The 23,413-nt window shown below is 43.9% G+C and overlaps 1 protein-coding gene across 1 annotated transcript in view; it reads right to left on the bottom strand.

Annotated features, from left to right (window-relative positions):
- KLHL7 (kelch like family member 7) overlaps window positions 1-23,413 on the bottom strand; it is a 1,243,755-nt gene that overhangs the window by 128,524 nt on the left and 1,091,818 nt on the right. The window contains exon 9 of the mRNA XM_044064614.1: window positions 18,013-18,214. Within this exon, the coding sequence (XP_043920549.1) occupies window positions 18,013-18,214 (202 nt within the window). The remainder of the gene's footprint in view (window positions 1-18,012; window positions 18,215-23,413) is intronic.

Raw genomic sequence — 23,413 nt, 5'->3', positions numbered from 1 at the left:
AAGGTAGTTCACACAGCCTACCTTAACCTCACCAAGGCTTTTGACACCATTCCCCACTCAGGAATTATAGAAAAACTCACCAGCCTGAACATAAACCCCTACATCATGAGATGGGTTGCCAACTGGCTTATAGACTTACACGGTAAGAATAGTGGGCTCCAGGTCCGACTCTAAACCAGTCACAAGTGGTGTCCCACAAGGCTCGGTCCTGGGACCCCTACTGTTCGGCATAAACTTCTCAGAAGTACAGGCAAACACAGGAGGACTATGGCTAGCCAAGTTCGCCGATGACTGCAAACTGGGAGCGATAATTGACTCTCCAGCTGACACGGACATTCTCCAAAAGGGCCTTACTGAGACAGACACCTGGTGTCAAAGTCATAGTCTCAAGCTAAATGCCAAAAAATGCATAGTTATCCCATTTGGGAAAAACAAAACACCCATGAACTACCACATAGGTGGCAGCCCCCTTAATACAGAAAAGGTAATAAGAGATCTGGGGACCCAGGTAAATAGTAATCTCTCCTTTGACAATCATATTGCCAAAGTAGTTAGGAAATCCTTTTATGTAGCCCATCTAATTACTCAAGGGTTCGCATCTAGAAATAGAGAGGTTATAGTACCCCTCTACTCGTCACTCATCAGACCCATCATAGAGTACAATGCCCCATTTGGGATGTACCTCACAAGACACTTCCAACAGCTGGAAAGACCACAAAAGTACCTCACCAAGGGGATTACTGGCCTCAAACATATGTCCTATGCAGCCCGACTGGAAAAACTCCAGTTGTATTCAGTCGCATATCACTTACTCAGAGGTGATCTCTGCCTGACTCAAAGCCATGTCCAACTCAGAATTGATGGACATGCTCCACCTAAAGAAATCCAAAGTCACTGCGAACCACTCGCTCTAGTGAGCTAAACTTTGCCACAACAATAAAGAGAACATTCTGGAGGGCTAGATTCCTGTCAAAGAGACTCCCCATGCTTTGGAACAAAATTCCTAACTACATTAGGCAGAGCCCCTCACTAACACTCTTCAAGAAAAACCTTGACGAGTGGATGGGTAACAGAAAATGCACCCCTGGGATCACTTCACTGGCTCTTCTTGACAGAGGCTCGGTTAATCAATCAATGGGGCAGCGAAAGCTGACACACTCTGGCTAGGCTTATAAATGCCCTCAGGCAGACAGCCTAGTACCTACCTATGAACCTATGATGAAATCTTCTAATACTTTGTATGTAGCATGATTCTGGAATTAAGGCAAATATAAACAAGCAACATTTGATGCCCAGATGCATTAGTATGATGTAACTGCTGAAATGCATGAAGGCGTCTCTAGGCTGTAATGAGTTAAGACATTCCAAAAACAACAACATGCAGAATCAACATTGTGATACAAACAAAAAGCTTGGGTAAGTAGTCATATGTGCATCATTAAAAATTAAAAGTGTTGGTGTTTTACAAGTGGAAAGACTTTAAATTATTACACCCTTGTACCAACCAAAGTTAACTTCTCCCACGTGATGGGGAATGGCCACCATCAACAACCACAACCATGGCAAAGCATTAAGTTATTGCCATTCACAGAGAAACTCTTTTAAGCACTATGATCAAGTCAGTCAATAGGTATGGGAATAAAATCCTTTTCTTGTAAAGTCACTAACAATTCTGCCAAAATGCTGGTAAGGATTCCTGAAACAGAAGACAGGCTGAAGGATAGCACTTTGTACTGTAAGTAGTGGGCAGCTACAGCAAAGTGCAGAAATTTTCTGTGGGCTTCCCAAACAATGACACATTAGAAAGCATCTATCATATTCAGTGACACCATTTAAACCCCCCAAAAACAAAAACATTAGGGACCTCAGGTTCCCATCTGAAACAAGTATAGAATGGATGCATAGGTTCATTGTTAAGTACTAGGATACCTGCCCTCATGGGCTATTTTAAGCCTAGTCAATTTCTCTTTTTGCACTTGAAATAACCTATTCTATTTTGTTACAGATTGGCCTTATCCATCCCATGGTCAATAATTATATACTACCCCCAATGAGAATCACACGGATCATTCCACAGATAATTTAAGGGGACTCACGCATGGGATAAAACATTTAGCATTGCAATAACCAAGTGCAATACACTAAGGTAGCTCACTTACACACTGAAGGGCAATATATAAACTGTGCAATAATTCAGTCTAATCATAGATGTGCTGCTTTCGTTTCAATTTTACTTTGACAATATTACCTTCATATTGTTCCTTGGCTTCCTTGTCTCCTGTTCTGGGATGGGTGTAGGTCACTGCTGTCCTGCTTTACTTACTAATGGTTACTTATTAAATTTCTACTACGATATTTTATTCATTTTTGTCAGTCTACATGTGCAACTGTTTCCTGCATTGAGAACCAAGCATTGCAATTTCGTTCAGCTACACTGCTGTGTAGTTCTGAATGACAATAACATTTTCTTTGACTTCGACTTGACTGATTTAGGAGTCACCTCTGTCTATTACTAGCACAGGGGGCAGTCCTTGGGTAAATTTTCTGTTTCCCATCCACTGATCTAAGTTGTGATTGAATATGGACAAGGAAAAAAGTACAGTTTTGTACCTACCATAAATGTATATGATCGAGTGTTCACACTGCTGCAGTCATTACACTTGGGTTATCCTGCCGTCAGGCGGTCCCGCAGTCGGCCTGAGTTCCAAAGTCTTGGTCCGGCATTGGTTGCTGTCGCTTCTTCCCTGACGTCAGTGTGCCAGGGGTATATAAGATGCATCCGATGCCATTTTCTTCAGTTTTTCTTGCCCCAGATGTCAGGTGCCCCCAAGTAGGTAGGCAATACATATTGCTAATCAAAAATATACAATAAAAACAATACCTTCAGTTACCAGCAAATACACCCCAAAGGTTGTACAGGACAGAAAGGTACAGATAAGTCCAGCTAGTTCAGAGGGGATGGAGGGAGGGTAACCTGGACTGCAGCAGTGTGAACACTCGAACATCTACATTTATGGTAGGTACAAAACTGTACTATGTTCATTGTGTTACACTGCTGCAGTTATTATACTTGTGTAGAATCCCAAAGCTGCGGTTGGGTGGCTGGTCTATAGAGTTAGGATTGGCTATGAGGCCCTGCAAAACTGCAGTGGCAAATCCTGCTCTGGATTTAGAGTAAAGAGGCAGGTGGTAATGCTTGGTAAAGGTGTGCACTGAACTCCAAGTTGCAGCCTCCAAAATTTCCTAGGTAGGTACTCCTCTGAGAAAGGCTGTTGAAGTGGTTGTTGCCCTGGTGGAATGTGGCCTAATGTTATTTGGGACTGATTTTCCATGCTGTGTGTAGCAGTACCGAATACAGTGTCCTATTCATTTGGATACAGTCTGCTTTGAGATAGCCTTGCCCTGTTATCCTGCAGCATATGCTACAAACAGTTGCTCAGTTTTCCTGAAAGCCTTTGTTTTGTCCAAGTAGAAGCATAGCTGCCTGTGTATGTCCAAAGAATGCAGAAGTTTCTCCCCTTTATTATGGGGGTTTGGATAAAAAGTTGGCAAATGGATGGTTTGGTTAAGAGCCACACTAGATACCACCTTTGGCATAAAGGTAGGGTTTGTCCTTAAAGATACCCTGTCCTGATGAAAAATTATAAAAGGTTCCACTGCCATTAATGCCTGTAGCTCTGAGACTCTTCGTGCTGAAGTTACTGCCAGGAGCAGAGCTGTTTTCCATGATAAAAATTTTAGATCGGCTGTATTGGCTGGCTCAAAAGGTGGTAGGGTCAGTTTTTCCAAAATGAAATTGAGGTCCCAAGTTGGTGTTAGTGCTCTCCGGGGCGGTCTTATGTTTTTAGCCCCTCTGAGGTACTGCTTTAGCAAGGGATGAGAGAATAAAGGAGGACCCGTGTTGTAATGTGCTGAAATGGCAGAGGCGTGGATCTTAATTGATGAGAAGGATAGGCCTCTGTCCAGCATCTCAGTTAAGTATTGTAAAATCTGAGGAATGTTTGGAACAAGAGGGTCAAGGCTTTGAGCCTGGTTCCAGTCGCAGAATCTCTTCCATTTTTCTGAGTAAGCTTTCCTGGTGCTAGGCCTCCTGGCCTCCAAAATGACATCCATAACAGCTTTAGAGAGAAGTGTTGTCTGTTTGACTAATGTATCTGCCATGCAACCAGGTTTAGGGTTTTGAGCTGACCGTGCAGAATCTGATTGTTTTGTTGAGTCAGAAGGTGTGGAATTTGAGGCAAAATCCATGGTGGGCCTTGAGCCAAGTTCCTTAAGATAGGCTACCAGTGCTGGCGTGTCCAGTCTGGAGCAATCAGGATCATCTGTGGTTTTTCTTGTCTGGCTTTTAGGAGTACCTTTGAAAGGAGAGGCAGTGGCGGGAAGGCATAAACTTTTAGGCTTTTCCAGCTGAACAGAAGAGCATCCACTTTCCATGCTTGTTTGTGAGAAGTCCTTGTGCAGAATTTTTGTAGTTGGCAATTCAGTGAGGAGGCAAAAAGATCTATGTCTGGGCATCCCCACTTTTGCGTTACCATGCTGAAGATTTGTGGATTCAATTTCCATTCGTGAGGGTCCATGATATTTCTGCTTAGATCGTCTGCCAGAGTATTTTTCTTTCCTGGCAGGAATTGTGCTTGCAGGAGAACTTGATACGTTAGAGCTGTGTTCCACAAGGTCATGGCTTGCCTGCATAGGGGATAAGAATGAGTGCCCCCCCTTGCTTGTTTATGTACCACATTACTGTGGTGTTGTCTGTCTTTAGTAGTAATTGTCCTGGATGTAGAAGGTCCTTGAAAGCTATTAGGGCATTTTGAACAGTCAACATCTCTTTTTGATTGATGTGAAGATACATCTGGTCTGTGGTCCACTTGCCCTGAATGCATTTTCCTGCCATGTGTGCTCCCCAGGTGTAATCCGAAGCATCTGTTGCTAGAGTTTGCCTGGCTGTGGGTTGGGTAAAAGGCTGACCCGTGTTTAGGTGACATGCCTGTGCCCACCATCAAAACTCCTGTTGTATGCAGGGAATCATTGGTATTACTGCTTCTAAACTGAGAGAGTGTTGAGTCCAAACATTTTTCAGGTACCACTGTAATTTCCTCATATGCAGTCTGGCATATGGTATTAGTAGTATGCAGGATGCCATGAATCCCAGGGCCTGCAGAATTTTTCTTGCAGGGAGATGGGACTTTCTTGCCAGCAATTGAAAATATTGAGTTAGTTGAACTTGTTTGTCTGGCGTGAGGTAAGCCATCTGGGCCGTTGTATTTAAGCTGGCACCCAGGAATATAATCTGTTGCGAGGGCACTAGTTTTGACTTCTTTTCGTTTACTGTGTACCCTAGAGAAATTATCAACCTTTTTACAAATGCCAGATGCTGTAGAAGAATGTCCTTTGTCTCTGCTTGAATGAGGCAGTCGTCCAGATATGGATATATTTGAATTCCTTTTTGTCTGCAAAATGCAATTACTGGTGCCAGGTACTTTGTGAAGACCCTGGGGGCAGTAGATAAGCCAAAGGGCAGTGCAGAGAATTGGTAGTGCATTGTACCAGCTTTGAATCTGAGGTATCTTCTGCAATTTTGTCTGATAAGAGACATGCAGGTATGCCTCTTTGAGGTCCATAGTAACAAGCCAAGCCTTCTTGCCCAGCATGGGCAGAAGCTGCTGTAATGTCAACATTTTGAATTTCGGAATATCCAAGTAAGTATTCAGAATTGAAAGGTCTAGTATGGGCCTCCAGGCCTTGTTCTTTCTAGGGACCAGGAAGAGTCTTGAGTAAAATCCTTGTCCTTGTTCCTGTTGTGGTACTTTTTTGAATAGTTCTCATGTCCATGAGGGCTGAAATTTGTTTTTGTGCCTCTGCCCATTGATTTTGTGGCAGGTCTGGCATTCCTTTTAGCCTTGGTAAAGTATGAAAGTGGAATCTGTAACTTTGAGACACAATATTCAGGACCTATTTGTCTTGGGTGATTGTTTGCCAGTTTTGAGAAAAAAGTGCTAGTTTTCCCCCTAAGGGGGCTTCCAAAAGGGATGTGCTTGGTGTACGAAGGGGAAAGTCATTGTGACTGTGTAAGTTTGAGACTTGTCCACCTTTTGGGGTTGAGGTGCCCCATTGTCGTTGTCTGTTTGAGCCTTGGGGTTGAGATCTGCCTCTTGGGCATCTGTATCTGCCTCTCTGTGGCCTTTCTGACACTGGAAAGGACCAATTCATTGTTGGCCAATTTCTGCTAAACCGAGGTGGCTGTACCTGTAAGAAATCCTTGACTGTTTGCATAGATTTAGCTTTATCCTCCATTTTCTTTAACAACTCTTCTGCCTCAACACCAAAGAAAGTATCATGCTGTAAAGGAGCATCCAATAATTTTGCCTTAACATGATCAGGTAAACTTTGTTCTTTTAACCAAGGATGTCTTCGAATCACAGAACCTGTAACTGCGGCTCTACAAGAGGCCTCGAAAGAATCAAAACCACATTGCAGAGTATGTTTTCCCACCTGTTCAACTGCATGCAATAAATCCTGCATTTCTTTACAATCAGGAGCTTCTGTGCTTGCAAGCATTTTCTGTTTTAACTGAGCCATTAAATATTGTTGGCACTTAAGCATGTGAAACTGGCAATTTAAAGCTCTTACTGCTAAAGTTGCAGAAGTATATACTTTCTTCCCGCATCTATCCAAAGCTCTGTAATCTCTGTCAGAGGGTACTGGATTTTTTGCAATGGAAGCCTTAACCCCTTTTGGACCCTGGGAAATAGTTTCTGGATCAGCAGAAGGGTTTTTGTAAAGAAACTTGTGAGAGTCAGGGACTCTATAATACCTATCTGGCTTGGCTGGAGCAGGGGGCAAAGAATCAGGAGATAAACTGGATTCAGAGAACACATCATCCACAATATCTAGCACAGGCAGAATAGCCAGGGGCCTGTGTTGAGGCAATAAGAGGAAATCCCTGAGCCTTTTCTTGGATTCTGAGTAATTCTGGCTTTCCCAATGGAAATGCTCCCTCATGGTATGTAAAGTTTCCCCAAAAGAATAATCCTCAGGAGGAGAGGTTGAAGGGATTGAAGGGATAGATTCTTCAGCATCAGAGTCCTTATATGGGGGGAGAGAGTATCCCTGGTCTGAAGAGGAATCAGAGGAAATGGAAACCTGATCAGAGGAGTCATAGTCTGTATCCTGCCTAGGCCTTTTCTCAGGAGGGGGGTGGGAACCCCTGATTAGAGTAATGAGGTCTTCGGCCATTTTAAGCATCTGTTTCTTAGGCATGGAGGACTGTCCAGGAGAATGCTGTACTTGTTTCTTTGTCTTTAATGGTGCCTTTGTCTTGGCTGTTGTTTTAATGGTAAGTTGTGAAGGTCTGAAAACACCCTCAGAAGCCGATGCCTGCTCAGCGGCTCTGGACCCATCTGAGGGATTTAGTTTCCATAGGCCCAACACTTTGAGTTTCCAGAGGCCTAGATGTCTCCACGTGGGAGTCGGAAGCGGCCTGTGGCTCTGAGGTAGCGGGTGTCAGGGGCTGCGAAAGCACCTCACTGAGAACCGGCGAATGGCCTAGAAGAGGTTTCGTCGTCGGTTTTGGACCTCGGATGCCTACCTTTATCCTTGTCTTTGCGTTTTTTCGGTATTGAGGTCATCGGCTGATCCAACGGCATCGTATAATTGAACCTTTGGCCAAAGTAGTGCAAAGCAAAATCAAAACATCTTTTTATAGTGCGTTTGTTAAATCTAGCACAAAACCGACAACTAGTGACTTTGTGATCAGGGCCTAGGCATGGAATACAGTAAGAGTGGAAGTCCTTATGAGGTATTTGCTTCCCACAAGAAATACAATTATTAACTTTTTCTGACATCAGTCTGAGGCAAGAAAAAAGTTTCCCCAATGGGGTACTTAGCTTTATTGAAGACTTCGGATCTGAAATTCGACTTCGAAAATCTCAGTAGTCGGCCGACCGGCACTTGCGAACTGCTTCTGCTTCGGGCACCGCATGGCAAGGAAGACTGGAGAAAATGGCGTCAGATGCATCTTATATACCCCTGGCGCACTGACGTCAGGGAAGAAGCGACAGCAACCAACGCCGGACCAAGACTTTGGAACTCAGGCCGACTGCGGGACTGCCTGATGGCAGGATAACCCAAGTGTAATGACTGCAGCAGTGCAACACGATGAACATCTTTGTTTTATGTGGATGAGGAGTCTGCACCAGAGGAGGAGTATCCTGTGAGTGATATATACCTGTTCATCCAAACAGTTCTGTTGATTTTGAAGAAGATATTTAGATTCTTAGACAAAGTATTTCTGATGCCATTTGATTTGCTGTTGTGCAGTAAATCATCAGTAACGGGTCAGAGGATGCTTTGTATGCCAGACTCAGGTCACCTCTTAGCAGTCTGTAGGATACGGAGTATAATGACAGGGCTTTGAGTAGGTCCAAGTAGGAACTGTTGTTTAGGCCTTGTATCCTTTCAGTATGGTATCTCTGTGGGCTTTCCAGTTGTTGCATGTGTCTGGACAGATACATACTAAAGGGGGCATTATATTCAATGACTGGCCTAATGAAGGCTGAGTAAAGGGGGACAATGACATCCTTATATCTAGACATAACCCCTTTGTTTATAAGCCTGCAATACAGAATGACTTTCTTTCAACAATGGACATATGTTGATCAAAAGTTAAGTCATTGTCTGCATGAGATCCCAAATCCCAAACAACTGGGACAATTCTTAGGGGAATATTGTCAATGTGGTAGTTCCCTGGGGCAGCTGAATTACCAAAGGATACAATAATGCATATTTTGGAATTTAGTTTTAGACCATGATTTTGGAACCAGTTAATTATTTGGGACAAATCTTCCTGCAGGATGGCTAAGTCATTTGGGGATTCAATGACTGCTACTAGCTTGCAGTCCTCTGCAAACATAGTCAGGCGGAGTCCTTTGGTATTGGATTTTTCTTCTGAAAAGTACATGTCAGACAGAACAGGTACAGCACAGAACCCTGGGTGACTCCGCTGGTGACTGTCTCCTTGTGGAGAGAACTTCCCCTTTTTTTGATGATTTGTGTTCTATCTGCGAGCTGGGTGGCATAAGGAATATGTCTTAGTATCTGTTAGCTTCTGAGGTCCAAGACAAGCAAAAGCCCATCTTATTCAAAACATGGAAGGAGTGAAAACAGAAGCAACTTCAGTGCTCTGAAGCAGGAACAACGTTTATGACACCCCTGAACTGCAGAGACAGGGACTATGCCAACAACAAACCTGATACACACAGAACTGTTGCAGAAGTCCCAATTTAAGTAAATGTAATATGAAGTCGTCTTTGACCTCATTCAAGACCCACCTTTCTTAAGTGATAGTTCTCCAGGCTGAGGCATATCCAGAGAAATAAGGCTCACACAGGCACTTCTGAGTAGTAATCAGGGTTGCAGATACTCCCCCACATGCACTCTGCCTTAACGCGTGCTACAGGAAGTAAAAATGGGACAGGGGTTTGATGTGAACAGCATATCTTTTCCATGGTCAACAGAGACATTCCCGTTTAACAGTACCTCAATTACTTCATGAAAGAGCTCAAGAAAGTGCACATTTCCTCAACAAAGGCATCCCGGAATGCCTGTCAAAGATCATCCTACAAGGAATAGAGCCTCAGCTATGACATCAGATACAGATAGTCATAACAGACATCAGTCCTGACTACTCTGATGTTAAGGACTCACATGGGAAAATCAAATCTGGGGTTTTAGACAAAGAAACATTAACCTTAAAACAAGGGGCAGAGTAACCCTCTCAAGTGCATGAACCACATTACAGGATAGAAAGTAGGACAAGTAAGAGAAACAATTAAGTTCCCTTAAGCCTAATGTCACATAAGAGATCATCTTGCCAACCTATATAAAAGTTTCCAGCTCTGTTTACTGGAAATGGAGCAAGATGATATGGACTATAACCTTTATGCCAGAATCTCTCCAGTTACAATACTTATGAAGCAAAGCATGTTAATATGCTGTGGCTTGCACAGAATATGTCTGCCTTCTTGAGGTGGAAGGGCTCAAGAACCAATGTTTAAATATTTTCAGCTTCCAAAAATGGCAAAAATGTGCATTATTAAGGAAAGGTCATAATGAATCAATGCACTTTTTGAGCCTTTTCTTGAAGGGGGGAGCAGACAAACTATGGGCCAGTCACAAGAGAACATTATGAGACAGAGTGTTTCTGCAAAAAGAAGTATCACTTTAAGGGAATGGCTACTGGAAAGGCAGGAATCATTCTGCATGTCCACCTTACAGACAGGAACCTCCATCCCATGTAACCCCCCAGCAGAGAAAGATTCCAAGGGTGAAGCAGCAAGCCTCTTGGCAGTAGTACTCTAATGATTTCCAACGCTCTCATATGATCACGTGAGGAGAATACCGATGGTGTCTGCTAAGGGGGTGGGTGAAAATCGACTAGTGCAAAGGAAGTATTTGTTTTGGACAGTGCTAGGGGTGACAGTTTTGCACAGGGTACTATGCTGGCACCAGATATTACCAGCAGACAATACACTCTCACATACTTGACCAAGTTCAACTGAGCACTAAAGCTCTACAAGGTATGCCAGATGCAGATGGGACAACAGCCTGCTCAAGCACCACCAGCAGGTGTTTAATCCAAGGATTTTGTGTGTGTGTGTGTTTGTGAAATTAGACTCCTTGGGCCAGAGCCTAACATTCAACCAGCTGAGGTATGCCTCAGAAATGCAGTCCACATCAGAAGGGTGTACTACTCTGTGCTCCAGTATGGGATAAAGTGACATCCAACTCCCAAGAACAGATAAAAGTTTGCTGCCTCTCTTCAGTTAGCAGACGATGAACCAGAGCTCAATATCTTACTAGACAGGGAACACACTGCCACTGAGAGCCTGGAGGTCAGTGAAGTCTTTGTAAACTGCAAAGACTCTGGCTGTGCCTGGTGTCCTGCTTCCTTAATTCCCCCCTTTTCTTGCTCTTATCCAGCCCTATTTTGGGGTTTGGCAGAGAGTCCTCCTGGCAATTCCTGTATTGGTCATCCTTCAATTATTTACAAAGAAATTATTTTTCTTTCAGTGCCTATCACAAGTGGTTGGGTGACGTGAAAAAAACCCACATTTGAGTGTTTCTGGCTTTTACTGTAAACTCTGGAAGGCATTTCTTTTGCTTTGACTATTTAAGAACTGTTCTGCTGTTGTGCCTTAGCAGCCATTTGTTACCTGATGCAAATAATTGATTTCTCTGGTATCATGTTTAGCTTACCTGGGCATCTTATTAAGTGACCCCCCCCCCTTTGTTGATTAATATGGCTGTTAATTAATTCTGTGCTCAGGCAGTATTCTGGTTAGTTTTTTTTTTCCTTTGTTGATCAATGTATGCCTCTTATCTAATTATGTTTTTAAGCAGTATTCTGGTTGTACATTATTATTACTTTTTGTATCTTCCCTACTCACTAGTCATCGATTATGAACCACTGAGAGATCATCGCTTGCTTTCCCTGTCCTATCTAATCTGCAGTACAGCGATGAAATTACAGCAAGCCAGTGTTGGGCTGTCATCATTGCATGCAGGGTATTTTACTCCTTACCTTCCAAATAAACCCTTTAGTGGCTTCAGATATGCAACTACAAATTAAGTTAGATTCATTAATGCATGCTTGCGGCAGCACACTGTATTTCCAACTATAGCACAAGCAGTGTTTTGTGGTTGAAGCGTCTGATATCAGCCCTCCTTATTGCTGCTACCTCACCTTACTTCTGCTAGGTGGTAGTTGCAAAGTGGGGAAGTACTTCCACCTGCACTCTGGGACAAGTAAGCCAGCACTGGCTGCTCACTCTCATCCTTTCCTGCTGGCTACCAAAGCAGTTTGGGGTACAGTCAAGTCCTTAATCTTTCTCTGTTACAAAGCCAGCTACACTTATTAATATTAAACTGTTTCTTTCCCTAGATTTGTATACTCTTCACTTACATAACTTATATGTTACAATCCTTAGTCTGTTTTGTCCTTGGCCTGACTAAAGAGGCCCTTTGTGTCAGTTAATTTACCTGGCTACCAAAGGATCAAACAAGTAAAAAGTACAGTTTTGTACCTACCATAAATGTAGATGTTCGAAGATCCACATTGCTGCAGTCCTTACACTTGGGTAGTCCGCTGTCCTCGGTCGGCCCGAATATCAAAGTATAAGGCTGACGTCAGTCAAGGCGCATTTGACTGACATCAGGACGTCAGGGTACAAATGCGCATGACCGACGTCATATCCTCAGTCTTTTCTTGCCCCAGATGTCAGAAGACCCTAAAAATAAAGGTCAAAACCAAAAGACAGCAAACCAACAACCAAGCATCCTAGCACTAAAAATATGTACAATATATACAATATATACAATATACCTCATATTGACAACCCAACCCACACAACCGCCTCTAACTACAGAGGGAAGGGGAGTAAATTGGACTGCAGCAATGTGGATCTTCGAACATCTACATTTATGGTAGGTACAAAACTGTACTATGTTCTTCATCTCACATTGCTGCAGTCCTTACACTTGGGTAGAATCCCAAAGCAGAGGTAAGGGAGGATGGCCAAACTATAAGGAAGCAGGAGCTGCCAAAATGCCCTGCAAAACAGCAGTGGCAAAACCAGCCCTGGATTTAGAGTAAAGTGGTAGGTGATAATGCCTAGAGAAAGTATGCACTGAACTCCAAGTAGCTGCCTCCAAGATATCCTTAGTTGCCACCCCCCTCAAAAAAGCTGTCGAAGTGGCAGTAGCCCTAGTGGAATGAGGCCTAATCCCAGCTGGAATCTCCTTGCCATGATGGGAATAACAGAAAGCAATGCAAAACCCAATCCACTTAGAAATAGTTTGTTTTGACACAGGCTTGCCCTGAGAACTTAAAGCAAAAGAAACAAATAACTGCTGAGACTGCCTGAACCCTTTAGTTCTGTCCAAATAATATCGCAACTGCCTGTGTACATCTAAAGTGTGCAAAATCTTTTCCCCTTTACTTTGGGGATTTGCATAAAAAGTAGGCAAATGAATAGTTTGGTTTAAAGCCACACTAGAAACCACTTTAGGCATAAAGGAAGGATTAGTACGTAAAGATACCCTATCCTTATGGAAAATTAAGAAAGGCTCAACCGCCATAAGGGCCTGCAACTCAGAAACCCTTCTTGCAGAGGTAATAGCCAACAAAAAAGCAGTCTTCCATGATAAAAACTTTAATTCAGTAGTAGCTGCAGGCTCAAAAGGTTGTAGAGTGAGTTTCTCCAACACAAAATTGAGATCCCAAGCAGGAGTAGGATCTCTTCGTGGGGGTCTTATATTCTTTGCCCCTCTAAGAAATTGCTTGAACAAAGGATGAGAAAACAATGGTGGGTCACAATCATAGTGAGCCGAAATTGCTGCAGCATGAACCTTAATAGAAGAGAAGGACAAACCTTTGTCCAGTAACTCAGTAAGATATTGAAGAGCCACACTTAAATTAGGCTCAGAAACATCAAAATCCTTTGCTGCACTCCAAAATAAAAATCTCTTCCATTTATCTGCGTACACTTTCCTTGTACTAGGCCTTCTAGCTTCCAAAATAACATTCAAAACTTGCTGTGGAAGTGGAGGCCCACTATGGTTCAAAACAGAATATGCCAGGCTGTTAGGTGCAGAGAGTGAAGCTTGACATTGAGCAAATGACTGTCCTCCTGAGACAACAGGTGTGGAATCGAAGGCAAAGGCCATGGAGGCTTCCGTACCAGGCTTCTCAGTAATGGGTACCAATGCTGTCGAGGCCAATCTGGAGCTATCAAAATCATCCTTGGCTTGTCTTGTCTGGCCTTTAATAGTACCTTTGGGAGGAGAGGCAGAGGCGGAAAGGCATACACATGAAGATTGCTCCAATTGAAGGAAAGAGCATCCACTTTCCAGGCTGTGGGATGAAACCTTTTTGTGCAAAACTTTGGCAGCTGGTGGTTTAGTGGAGAAGCGAACAGATCTATGTCTGGAGTTCCCCATGACACTGTCAATTTCTGAAATACATGAGGATCCAATTTCCACTCGTGGGGATCCATAATTTGTCTGCTCAACACATCTGCTAAGGAGTTCTGTGCTCCTGGCAGAAACCTTGCCTGAAGATTGAGCTGTAAACTGAGAGCAGTCTCCCACAAAATCATTGCTTGCCTGCATAGAGGATAAGAATGTGTTCCCCCTTGCTTGTTGATGTACCACATGACAGTTGTGTTGTCTGTTAGAATCAACACCTGCCCTGGAAGAAGTAAATCCTTGAAAGCTATTAATGCAAACTGGACTGCTAACATCTCCTTCAAGTTGATATGTAGATGTTGTAGTCTGGCAGGCCACTTGTCTTGTATCCACTTTCCGTTTAGATGAGCTCCCCAAGCTTTGTCTGAGGCATCTGTCGTTAAAATCTGACTCGCCTCTGGCCGGGTCACAGAGAGCCCCTTGTTTAGGTGACATTCCTGAGCCCACCACAAAAATTCCTTTTGAATGCAAGGTATTATTTGAATGACAGTGTCCAGATCCTGGCAGTGCTGTGTCCATACATTTTTGAGATACCATTGTAGCTTCCTCATATGCAGTTTGGCATTGGGAAGCACCAGAATACAAGATGCCATTAACCCTAAGGCTTGAAGGACTGTCCTTGCAGTCAGCCCGGACTGATGAGATAGTTGATGGAAGTAAAGGGAAAGATTCTTTTGTTTGTCCGGGGTCAAAAAGGCCATCTGGGATGCTGTATTCAGTCTTACACCCAGAAAGCACATGTCCTGAGAGGGTACTAGACTGGACTTTATTTCGTTCACAGAATACCCCAGGCATCTTAGCACTGCTATTACATATTCCAAATGATGAAGAAGCTCGTCCCTTCCTTGAGCCAGAATCAGGCAATCGTCCAAATAAGGATAGATCTGTATTCCTTTTAGCCTGAACACTCTGGGCGCAGTAGATAAGCCAAAGGGCAATGCAGAGAACTGATAGTGAGAAGTCCCAGCTCGAAACCGCAGATACTTCCTGCAACTTAGTCTGATAGGAACATGAAGGTAAGCCTCCTTGAGATCCAAAGTTACCATCCAATGATCTTTGCCCAGCAGAGGTAAAAGCTGCTGTAACATCAACATTTTGAACTTGGGAATGTCCAGATAAGTGTTGAGGATAGATAAATCCAAAATTGGTCTCCACGTGTTCCCCTTCTTTGGTACTAGGAACAGGCGAGAATAAAATCCTAGGCCCACTTCTGGCATAGGGACCGGCTGTATGGCCCCTATTTGAAGTAACAGAGAAATTTGCTTGTGAGCCTCTATTCTTTGTTGAGGAGGAACGTCTGGCATGCCTTTGAAAGGAGGCAAGGTATGGAAATAAAACCTGTAACCGTGGTGTATGATATCCAATACCCATCTGTCTTGGGTAATTAAATTCCAATTTTCTTTGAAAAGTGCCAACCTTCCTCCCAAAGGTGCTGCCAGATGAGAAGGCTCTGGCAGCTGAAAAGGTAGGTCATTGGGTCTGTTTACGAAAGGGCTGACCCCTGCCCTCACCCGAAGACTGTGCAGGAGAACTCCCTGTTCTAGGCCTGAAAGAGCCCTGAGCTCTGCCCCTACCACGTCTAGATCTACCCCTAGACTGTGAATCATAAGAAGGATACGTCCACCCCTTAGTAGGCCAATTTCTACTAAACTTTGGAGGTTGGACCTGCAAAAAATCTTTAACAGTCTGCATAGACTTAGCCTTGTCTTCCATTTTCTTTAAAACTGCCTCAACAGGAGAACCAAACAACATCGGATTGTAAAGGAGCATCTAAAATCCTTGTTTTAACATGGTCAGATAAATTTTGATCCCTCAGCCAGGCGTGCCTGCGAAGAACTGACCCAGTGGCAGCCACCCTAGACGAGGCCTGTACAGCATCAAAACCACATTGCAAAGAATGCTTACCCACCTGTTCAGAAACATGTACTAAATCTTGCAACTCTTTACAATCAATACCTTCCGCCAGAGCATCAACCTTAGACTTCAATTGTGAAAGGAGATAGTTTTGGTATTTCAACATGTGAAACTGGCAATTTAAAGCCCTCATAGCTAGAGTGGAAGAAGTATAAACTTTCTTTCCCCATCTATCCAAGGCCCTGGCCTCTTTATCTGCAGGAACCGGATTCTTGACAACAGAAGCCTTAACACCTTTAGGCCCCTGGCTAACAGTTTCTGGGTCTGCCCTAGGACTCTTAAAAAGATACTTATGAGCTTCAGGCACCCTGTAATACCTATCCGGTTTAACAGGAGCAGGAGGCAAAGAATCAGGATTAAGAAAAGCCTCTGTAGAAACATCTTCCACTACATCCAAAACAGGAGGTATAGCCAAAGGCCTATGCTGGGGTAAAAACAAAAATTCCCTAAGCCTTTTCCTGGAATCAGAGAAGTCCTGACCTTCCCACTTAAAATGCTCCCTCATGGAATGAAGAGTTTCTTAAAAAGAAAAATCCTCAGGGGGAGAAGCAGAAGGAGTAGAATCATCCACATCAGAATCAGAATAAGGAGAGTACTCCTGCAAGTCTTCAGCAAGACTCTGAAACATCCAAGCCTGCTCAAAACTCCCTAGCTCAGGCTCCACCCTAGGTCTTTTATCAGGAGGGGGCAAAGAACCCATAATCAAGGTAATCAAATCTTCTGCCATTTTAAGCATATGCTTCTTGGGCACAGTTCCTGAAGAACTAGGGGTGACACCAACTGAAGCTAAACCTGGCCTGCCTCTGGGAGAAGCCTTGGAAACAGAAGGAGAGGGCCTAACCACCCTAGGCAGGAGGGGAGTATAGTAACCTGAGAAGCCCCATCAGCCTGACCTGCCTCCTGAGAGGCCACATCCTGCAATAACAAAGTCTCTCCCTGGGACCCCAAAGAAACCTCCGGTGGAACCACCGCTCCACCGACACCTCTAAAGAACCGGCGTCCGCACGGACGGTTCTTCTAGCCTAGGCTTAACTGCTTTGTCCTTGCGCTTCTTGAAGAAGCGGCCGGAGCATCCGACGGCATTTTATAATTGCACCGCTTCCCGAAGACTAACCTGGCACAATCTAATCTTCTCTTTATAGTGCGCTTATTGAATCTAGCACAAGAGCGACACCCAACAACGTCGTGCTCAGGCCCTAAACAAGGAATACACAAAGTATGATAGTCTCTATGCGGTATCTGTTTCCCACAAGAAATACAATTATTCACTTTTTCTGACATCCGGTAAACCACTGAAGCAAGAAAAAAGTAAAATATTCCCCAACGGGGTACTTAGCCAACTTTGACTCGGTCTGAAACTCCGAAATCGAACAATTTCAGAACGCCAACCGGCACTTGCAACGCTGCTTCTGCATCGGACCATGCGGCAAAAAAGACTGAGGATATGACGTCGGTCATGCGCATTTGTACCCTGACGTCCTGATGTCAGTCAAATGCGCCTTGACCGACGTCAGCCTTATACTTTGATATTCGGGCCGACCGAGGACAGCGGACTACCCAAGTGTAAGGACTGCAGCAATGTGAGATGAAGAACATCTGGTATGGACTGCCAGCCACTAGAACAGTGACTGAAATCTGCTAGCTCTCTCCTGAGAAGAACATTTCTGCAGAATCAACCTGTCATATCACTAGTGTCAATCAAAGGATTCCAGGAAGCAAATGTGTTCTGTTCAGTAACGTAAGAACATGCTGCTTTGTTATAATTAGAGGACTCTACATAACACATCACAAGATTTTGACACTTCAGCCATATAAATAACAGCTATAAGTCAGCTTAACAGCAACGCTTGCAAAAGAAAGATAAGGTATTTTTAGGTAAATAAGAAGCAACTAGAATGGCATCAGTGTTTAAAATAAACAAGCAAGTTCCATGATTTAATTTGCATTGCTGAAAGGAAAGAAAAAAGGTCTACTCTATATATATATATATATATATATATATATATATATATATATATATATATATATATATATATATGTATAAATAAATAACTTTAGTATCATTGTACATACGTTTCAGTTGCTGGGTCATAAACTTCACAGGAGTTCAACACTCTTCCTGAAACATGATTGCCTAAACTTCCACCACAAACATAGATCTTGCCATTTGCCACCACCATACCATGTGTACAGCGGTGATTCAGCATGCTGGGCTTCGTATGCCAGCTCTCTGTCCGGGTATCATAGCATTCAAACAAACATAAGGCAGAGTTTCCTAAACAAGAAAAAAAATACTTTTGTCTGTTACTAAATTACAATCACATACATAAACACATAACTAGAATAATTTTCAATATACACTCTCAAGTATATGTCTGTCTTAAGTTTTCAGATCACGTCATCTCTTAACAAAAGTTGAATCTTCTTAAGTAAGTACACATTAAACTATTCTGAACATGTTATGACATATGTATAAAAGGATGACCACACATGAAGACTAAGATGAGGCAACTCTACTAACAAACACACCAATCACAGCTCTTTTTCCATACAACAAGGGTAAACTGCTGTCTAAGCTGTGATGTCCCTAATCCCCTTCAAAATCCAGACAGGTTTAATTCCTAAAGTAAAAGGAAGGTATTTATTATTCAACTTAGATGCTGGAAAACAATCCAAGACACTTGTGAAATGTTAAACATACACACAAGATATATTTTACACTATTAGCTAATCTATTAAAATAGGATTCTCTTTGATGGGCTCCATGCTTGGGTTAATTATTTCAACCAATCAGAATTAAGTATCCTTTTTTTCTAGTAGTTCACATACTCAGTGACTGACACTTACCTAAGACAACACATGCCATAATGTGATATGACAAAAAAATCTTGTTCATATATGTCAGCCTGTGAGAGAACACACTTCTGCAAATTAAGGTACAATAATGAGCATGTGGCATCCCAGTGCTAATGACCGATACACTTAACTGACTTGCAGGGAACGCCAACACCTGAGGCTAGCTGGTGGGACTCCAAGCAAACAACAGGAAGTTATTTTTGACTCATTAACAAGGGCTCCAGGTTCCCTTGTACGAGCTAATGTAGCAAGCACAAGCTACTGCAGCTTAAAACTAAGGGGCCCTCCATAATAAGTCCTGTGGCTGGGTCACTCCAAAGCAATAAGCTATCGAATGGAAGGAGCTAAGTCCTGAAGAACAGTCAGCCAGAAGAATGTCTGGAAATAAGAATCACCGAAGACCACCAGGTGGCAGTAACAAAGTCACACTAAGTTTTGAATATCTACATCTTTCCATATTGAATTCCACTTACCTCCAAAAAAGAAGCAGCAGGGCTCCTTAGACAATCTCTCAGCCAGAACAGGAAAGGCACGGACCATACAAAGGCAGAGTAAGCAGGCAGCAGGTAGGGGAGAAAAGGGCTCCTAAACACCACCTTATACAGCAGCAAAGGTACTGTACACAACACCATCCGGTCCATGGCACTGCTCCCTTCCAGCAAGCAAGCAGCAGGGCTCCCGAGTCCCGAATCCTTCCTTCTCCCGATTCTAGGCTTCAGCAGCAACCGAAGAGAGAAGACGGGCACAAGCCAAAACTTCCCCGACTAGAAGACCACCACCAGGCAATCTACTGAATGATCAGAAGTCCCGAACAGCCGTACAATCCAAGGTAGCAGCAGCAAGCACAGAAATCTCAGACCTTCCTACTTCACCTTTTAAAAAAAAGGTAACATAGCTCAAAGCCCCAGTTTTTATTCCTTAATTTTCGCAGGCTTTGCAGGCATCTGCTAGCAAATCTAAGTGTTGATTGGCTGGTTGCTGTGTGAGCTTCTTGATGCAGCAAGCAGCCAATCAACCGAGACGGCAATGTTTTTTTTTTTTTTTGTCAGCGTACAGATGCGCTGATGACATTCTTTTCAGTTCCGGAGTCTGAGAGCGATAACCAGAGTGCCCTACTGATTTCCGGACACTCCGGGGAAAAAACAGAAGGGTGGCAATGCTATGTAGTACATATGCCCTTAGTTTAAACAGTGGCTCAGGAGCTTGACAGCACAAGAAGGGAATAGCAGCATGCCTTGCTCACAGGGGGAGGGGGCTTGTACTAAGTTGCATGCTTGCTGTCTGAATTCCCTGGTGGAGGTAAAAAAACAAATCCATGGTGTCTCCTGTTGATGGGCTGGGCAGTCCTGCTGCTGTGAGCCCTTAGCGGCATTGAGAGTTTATGCGGTGCTGGCTTCCATTGCATGCCCAACACATGGACTCTCACAGCAGCATGGAAGGGAAAGCCAGAGCAAAAGGCAGAGGGAGACACCCAAGAAGTGGAAGGTTGAGACCCAAAAGCCTTCAAGAGCATGGACTCGTCCTCAGTAGGGGTCTTGGACTGCCAATTGCCCCTCTGACTAAGGATCTCTAGTATCTCTGCAAAGGAGATATCCTCAGAGAGGGATCGAGGGGACCCTTCTGACTCATCCAAGTCCGTGTCAGATGTCAAAGACTCCTTGGGGAGTCCAAGTGCCTCCACTTGCACAGTCACTTCCTGGGCACCTCCTCAGTGGGGGGGATCTGGGGAGGACTCAGAAAAGCAGGGGATGCCCTGTGGGGGTACTTGAGGCTCGAGGTCTCTACACTTGGGGGACCGGTAGACAGAAGACGCAGACACAGGAGCTTGAGGGGAGAGGGAAGGCTGAACCGATGCTGATGTTGTCTTTGGAGACAAAACTCTCCTCATAGCATCGAAGGCACCATGGCTCCAACGAGGAGTGGATGGACCCGAGAGTACCGTCCGATCCTCCGACACCGAAACCCTGGGCTCCGAGCCCAAGGTAGGAGCCAAGCTCTTCCGAGCCTTAGCCCCGTGAGGAAGAGTCGGCACCGACAAATCGGTTCGACTATCCTCCCCGGACCTGATGGGAGAGGGTCGGCTCCTAGAGTCCTCGGTCAGTGTCGAGAACATCTGAGTAGATGGAGCCAATAACACCGGTGCGGGTATCGGTTCCAAGGGTTCGAAATCATCGGTTCAGTATCCTTCGGCTCCGAGAGTCCAGTACAGCTCGGAGGAGGAGTAGACAAATCTGGTTCCATGGTCTTCTGCACCGACAAGCTGGTCGGGGCCGACAACAATTTGGCAAGTCCTGGTGCCTGTAAAAGTTTCTGCACTAGCCAGTCCATGTCCAAATCTGAAAGGATGACTGAGGACTTAGCTGAATGTGCCGAAGGTGCTGACTGGAGCAGAGGAGAAGAGGGAACTTTAGAGATCGGCTCCAATACTGAGAGCTGGCTCCGAATCAAAGGTACACTCGGTTCCGAGGTCTGTGGAACTGATGACCCTCCCTCTGAAGTTTTCACCTTTTTTGTCACTTTAAGATCTGTAGATTTTGTGGATTTTGAGGATTTGGAGGAAGTGCTAGTACCCTCATGGCTACTCAACACCTCAGAAAAGGAATGCTGTAATAATCCCCTGTCTATAAGCTTCCTCTTTCTCTCCAAGAGAACTCTTGAAGAAAAGGAATGGCAAATGCTGCAAGTGTCTTGGAGGTGTTTAGCCCCCAGACAGTAAACAAATTGAATGTGTCCGTCAGTGACGGACATTTTCTGCCCACAATCTGGGCATTTTTTGAATCCCGATTTAGGATGGGATTTCTCCTTTTCATCCAACATAGTTAAGTAAAACAAAAAGTACAGTTTTGTACCTACCATAAATGTAGATGTTCGAAGATCCACATTGCTGCAGTCCTTACACTTGGGTAGTCCGCTGTCCTCGGTCGGCCCGAATATCAAAGTATTAGGCTGACGTCGGTCAAGGCGCTTAAGACTGACATCAGGACGTCAGGGTACAAATGCGCATGACCGACGTCATATCCTCAGTCTTTTCTTGCCCCAGATGTCAGAAGACCCTAAAAAGAAAGGTCAAAACCAAAAGACAGCAAAAAAACAACCAACCACCCTTGCACTAATCATATGTACAATATATACACTATCCACAATATTCACAACCCAAACCACACAACCGCCTCTAAATACAGAGGGGAAGGAGGGAGGGTAAATTGGACTGCAGCAATGTGGATCTTCGAACATCTACATTTATGGTAGGTACAAAACTGTACTATGTTCTTCATCTCACATTGCTGCAGTCCTTACACTTGGGTAGAATCCCAAAGCAGAGGTAAGGGAGGATGGCAACACTATAAAGCAGTAGGAGCTGCCAAAATGCCCTGTAAAATTGCAGTGGCAAAACCAGCCCTAGATTTAGAGTAAAGTGGAAGGTGGTAATGCTTAGAGAAAGTATGCACTGAACTCCAAGTAGCTGCCTCCAAAATATCTTTAGTTGCCACCCCTTAAAAAGCTGTAGAAGTGGCAGTAGCCCTAGTGGAATGAGGCCTAATCCCAGCTGGAATCTCCTTACCATGATGGGAATAACAGAAAGCAATACAAAACCCAATCCACTTAGAAATAGTTTGTTTTGACACAGGCTTGCCCTGAGAACCCAAAGCAAATGAAACAAATAACTGCTGAGACTGCCTGAACCCTTTAGTTCTGCTCAAATAATATCGCAACTGCCTGTGTATATCCAAAGTGTGCAAAATCTTTTCCCCTTTATTTTGGGGGTTTGCATAAAAAGTAGGCAAATGAATAGCTTGGTTTAAAGCCACACTAGAAACCACTTTAGGCATAAAGGAAGGATTAGTACGTAAAGATACCCTATCCTTATGGAAAATTAAGAAAGGCTCAACCGCCATAAGGGCCTGTAATTCAGAAACCCTTCTCGCAGAGGTAATGGCCAACAAAAAAGCAGTCTTCCATGATAAATATTTCAACTCAGCAGTAGCTGCAGGCTCAAAAGGTTGTAGAGTGAGTTTCTCCAACACAAAATTGAGATCCCAAGCAGGAGTAGGAGCTCTACGTGGGGGTCTTATATTCTTTGCCCCTCTAAGGAATTGCTTCAACAAAGGATGAGAAAACAATGGTGGGTCACAGTCATAGTGAGCAGAAATTGCTGCAGCATGAACCTTAATAGAAGAGAAGGACAAACCTTTGTCCAGTAACTCAGCCAGATATTGAAGAGCCACACTTAAATTAGGCTTAGAAACATCAAATTCCTTTGCTGCACTCCAAAACAAAAATCTCTTCCATTTATCTGCGTACACTTTCCTTGTACTAGGCCTTCTGGCCTCCAAAATAACATTCAAAACTTGCTGTGGAAGCCGAGACCCTCCAGGGTTTAAAACAGAATATGCCAGGCTGTCAGGTGAAGAGAGTGAAGTTTGACATTGAGTAAATGACTGTTCTCCTGAGACAGCAGGTGTGGAATCGAAGGCAAAGGCCATGGAGGCTCCCATACCAGACTTCTCAGTAATGGGTACCAGTGCTGTCGAGGCCAATCTGGAGCTATTAAAATCATCTTTGGCTTGTCCTGTCTGACCTTTAGAAGTACCTTTGGGAGGAAAGGCAGAGGTGGAAA

The sequence above is a fragment of the Protopterus annectens genome, chromosome 3.part0 (genome assembly GCF_019279795.1).
Source record: "Protopterus annectens isolate FY-2018-M chromosome 3.part0, PAN1.0, whole genome shotgun sequence".
NCBI classification, from domain to species: domain Eukaryota; kingdom Metazoa; phylum Chordata; order Ceratodontiformes; family Protopteridae; genus Protopterus; species Protopterus annectens.
The sequence above is the reverse complement of the archived record's forward strand: the minus strand, read 5'-3'. Positions and strand labels throughout refer to the sequence as shown.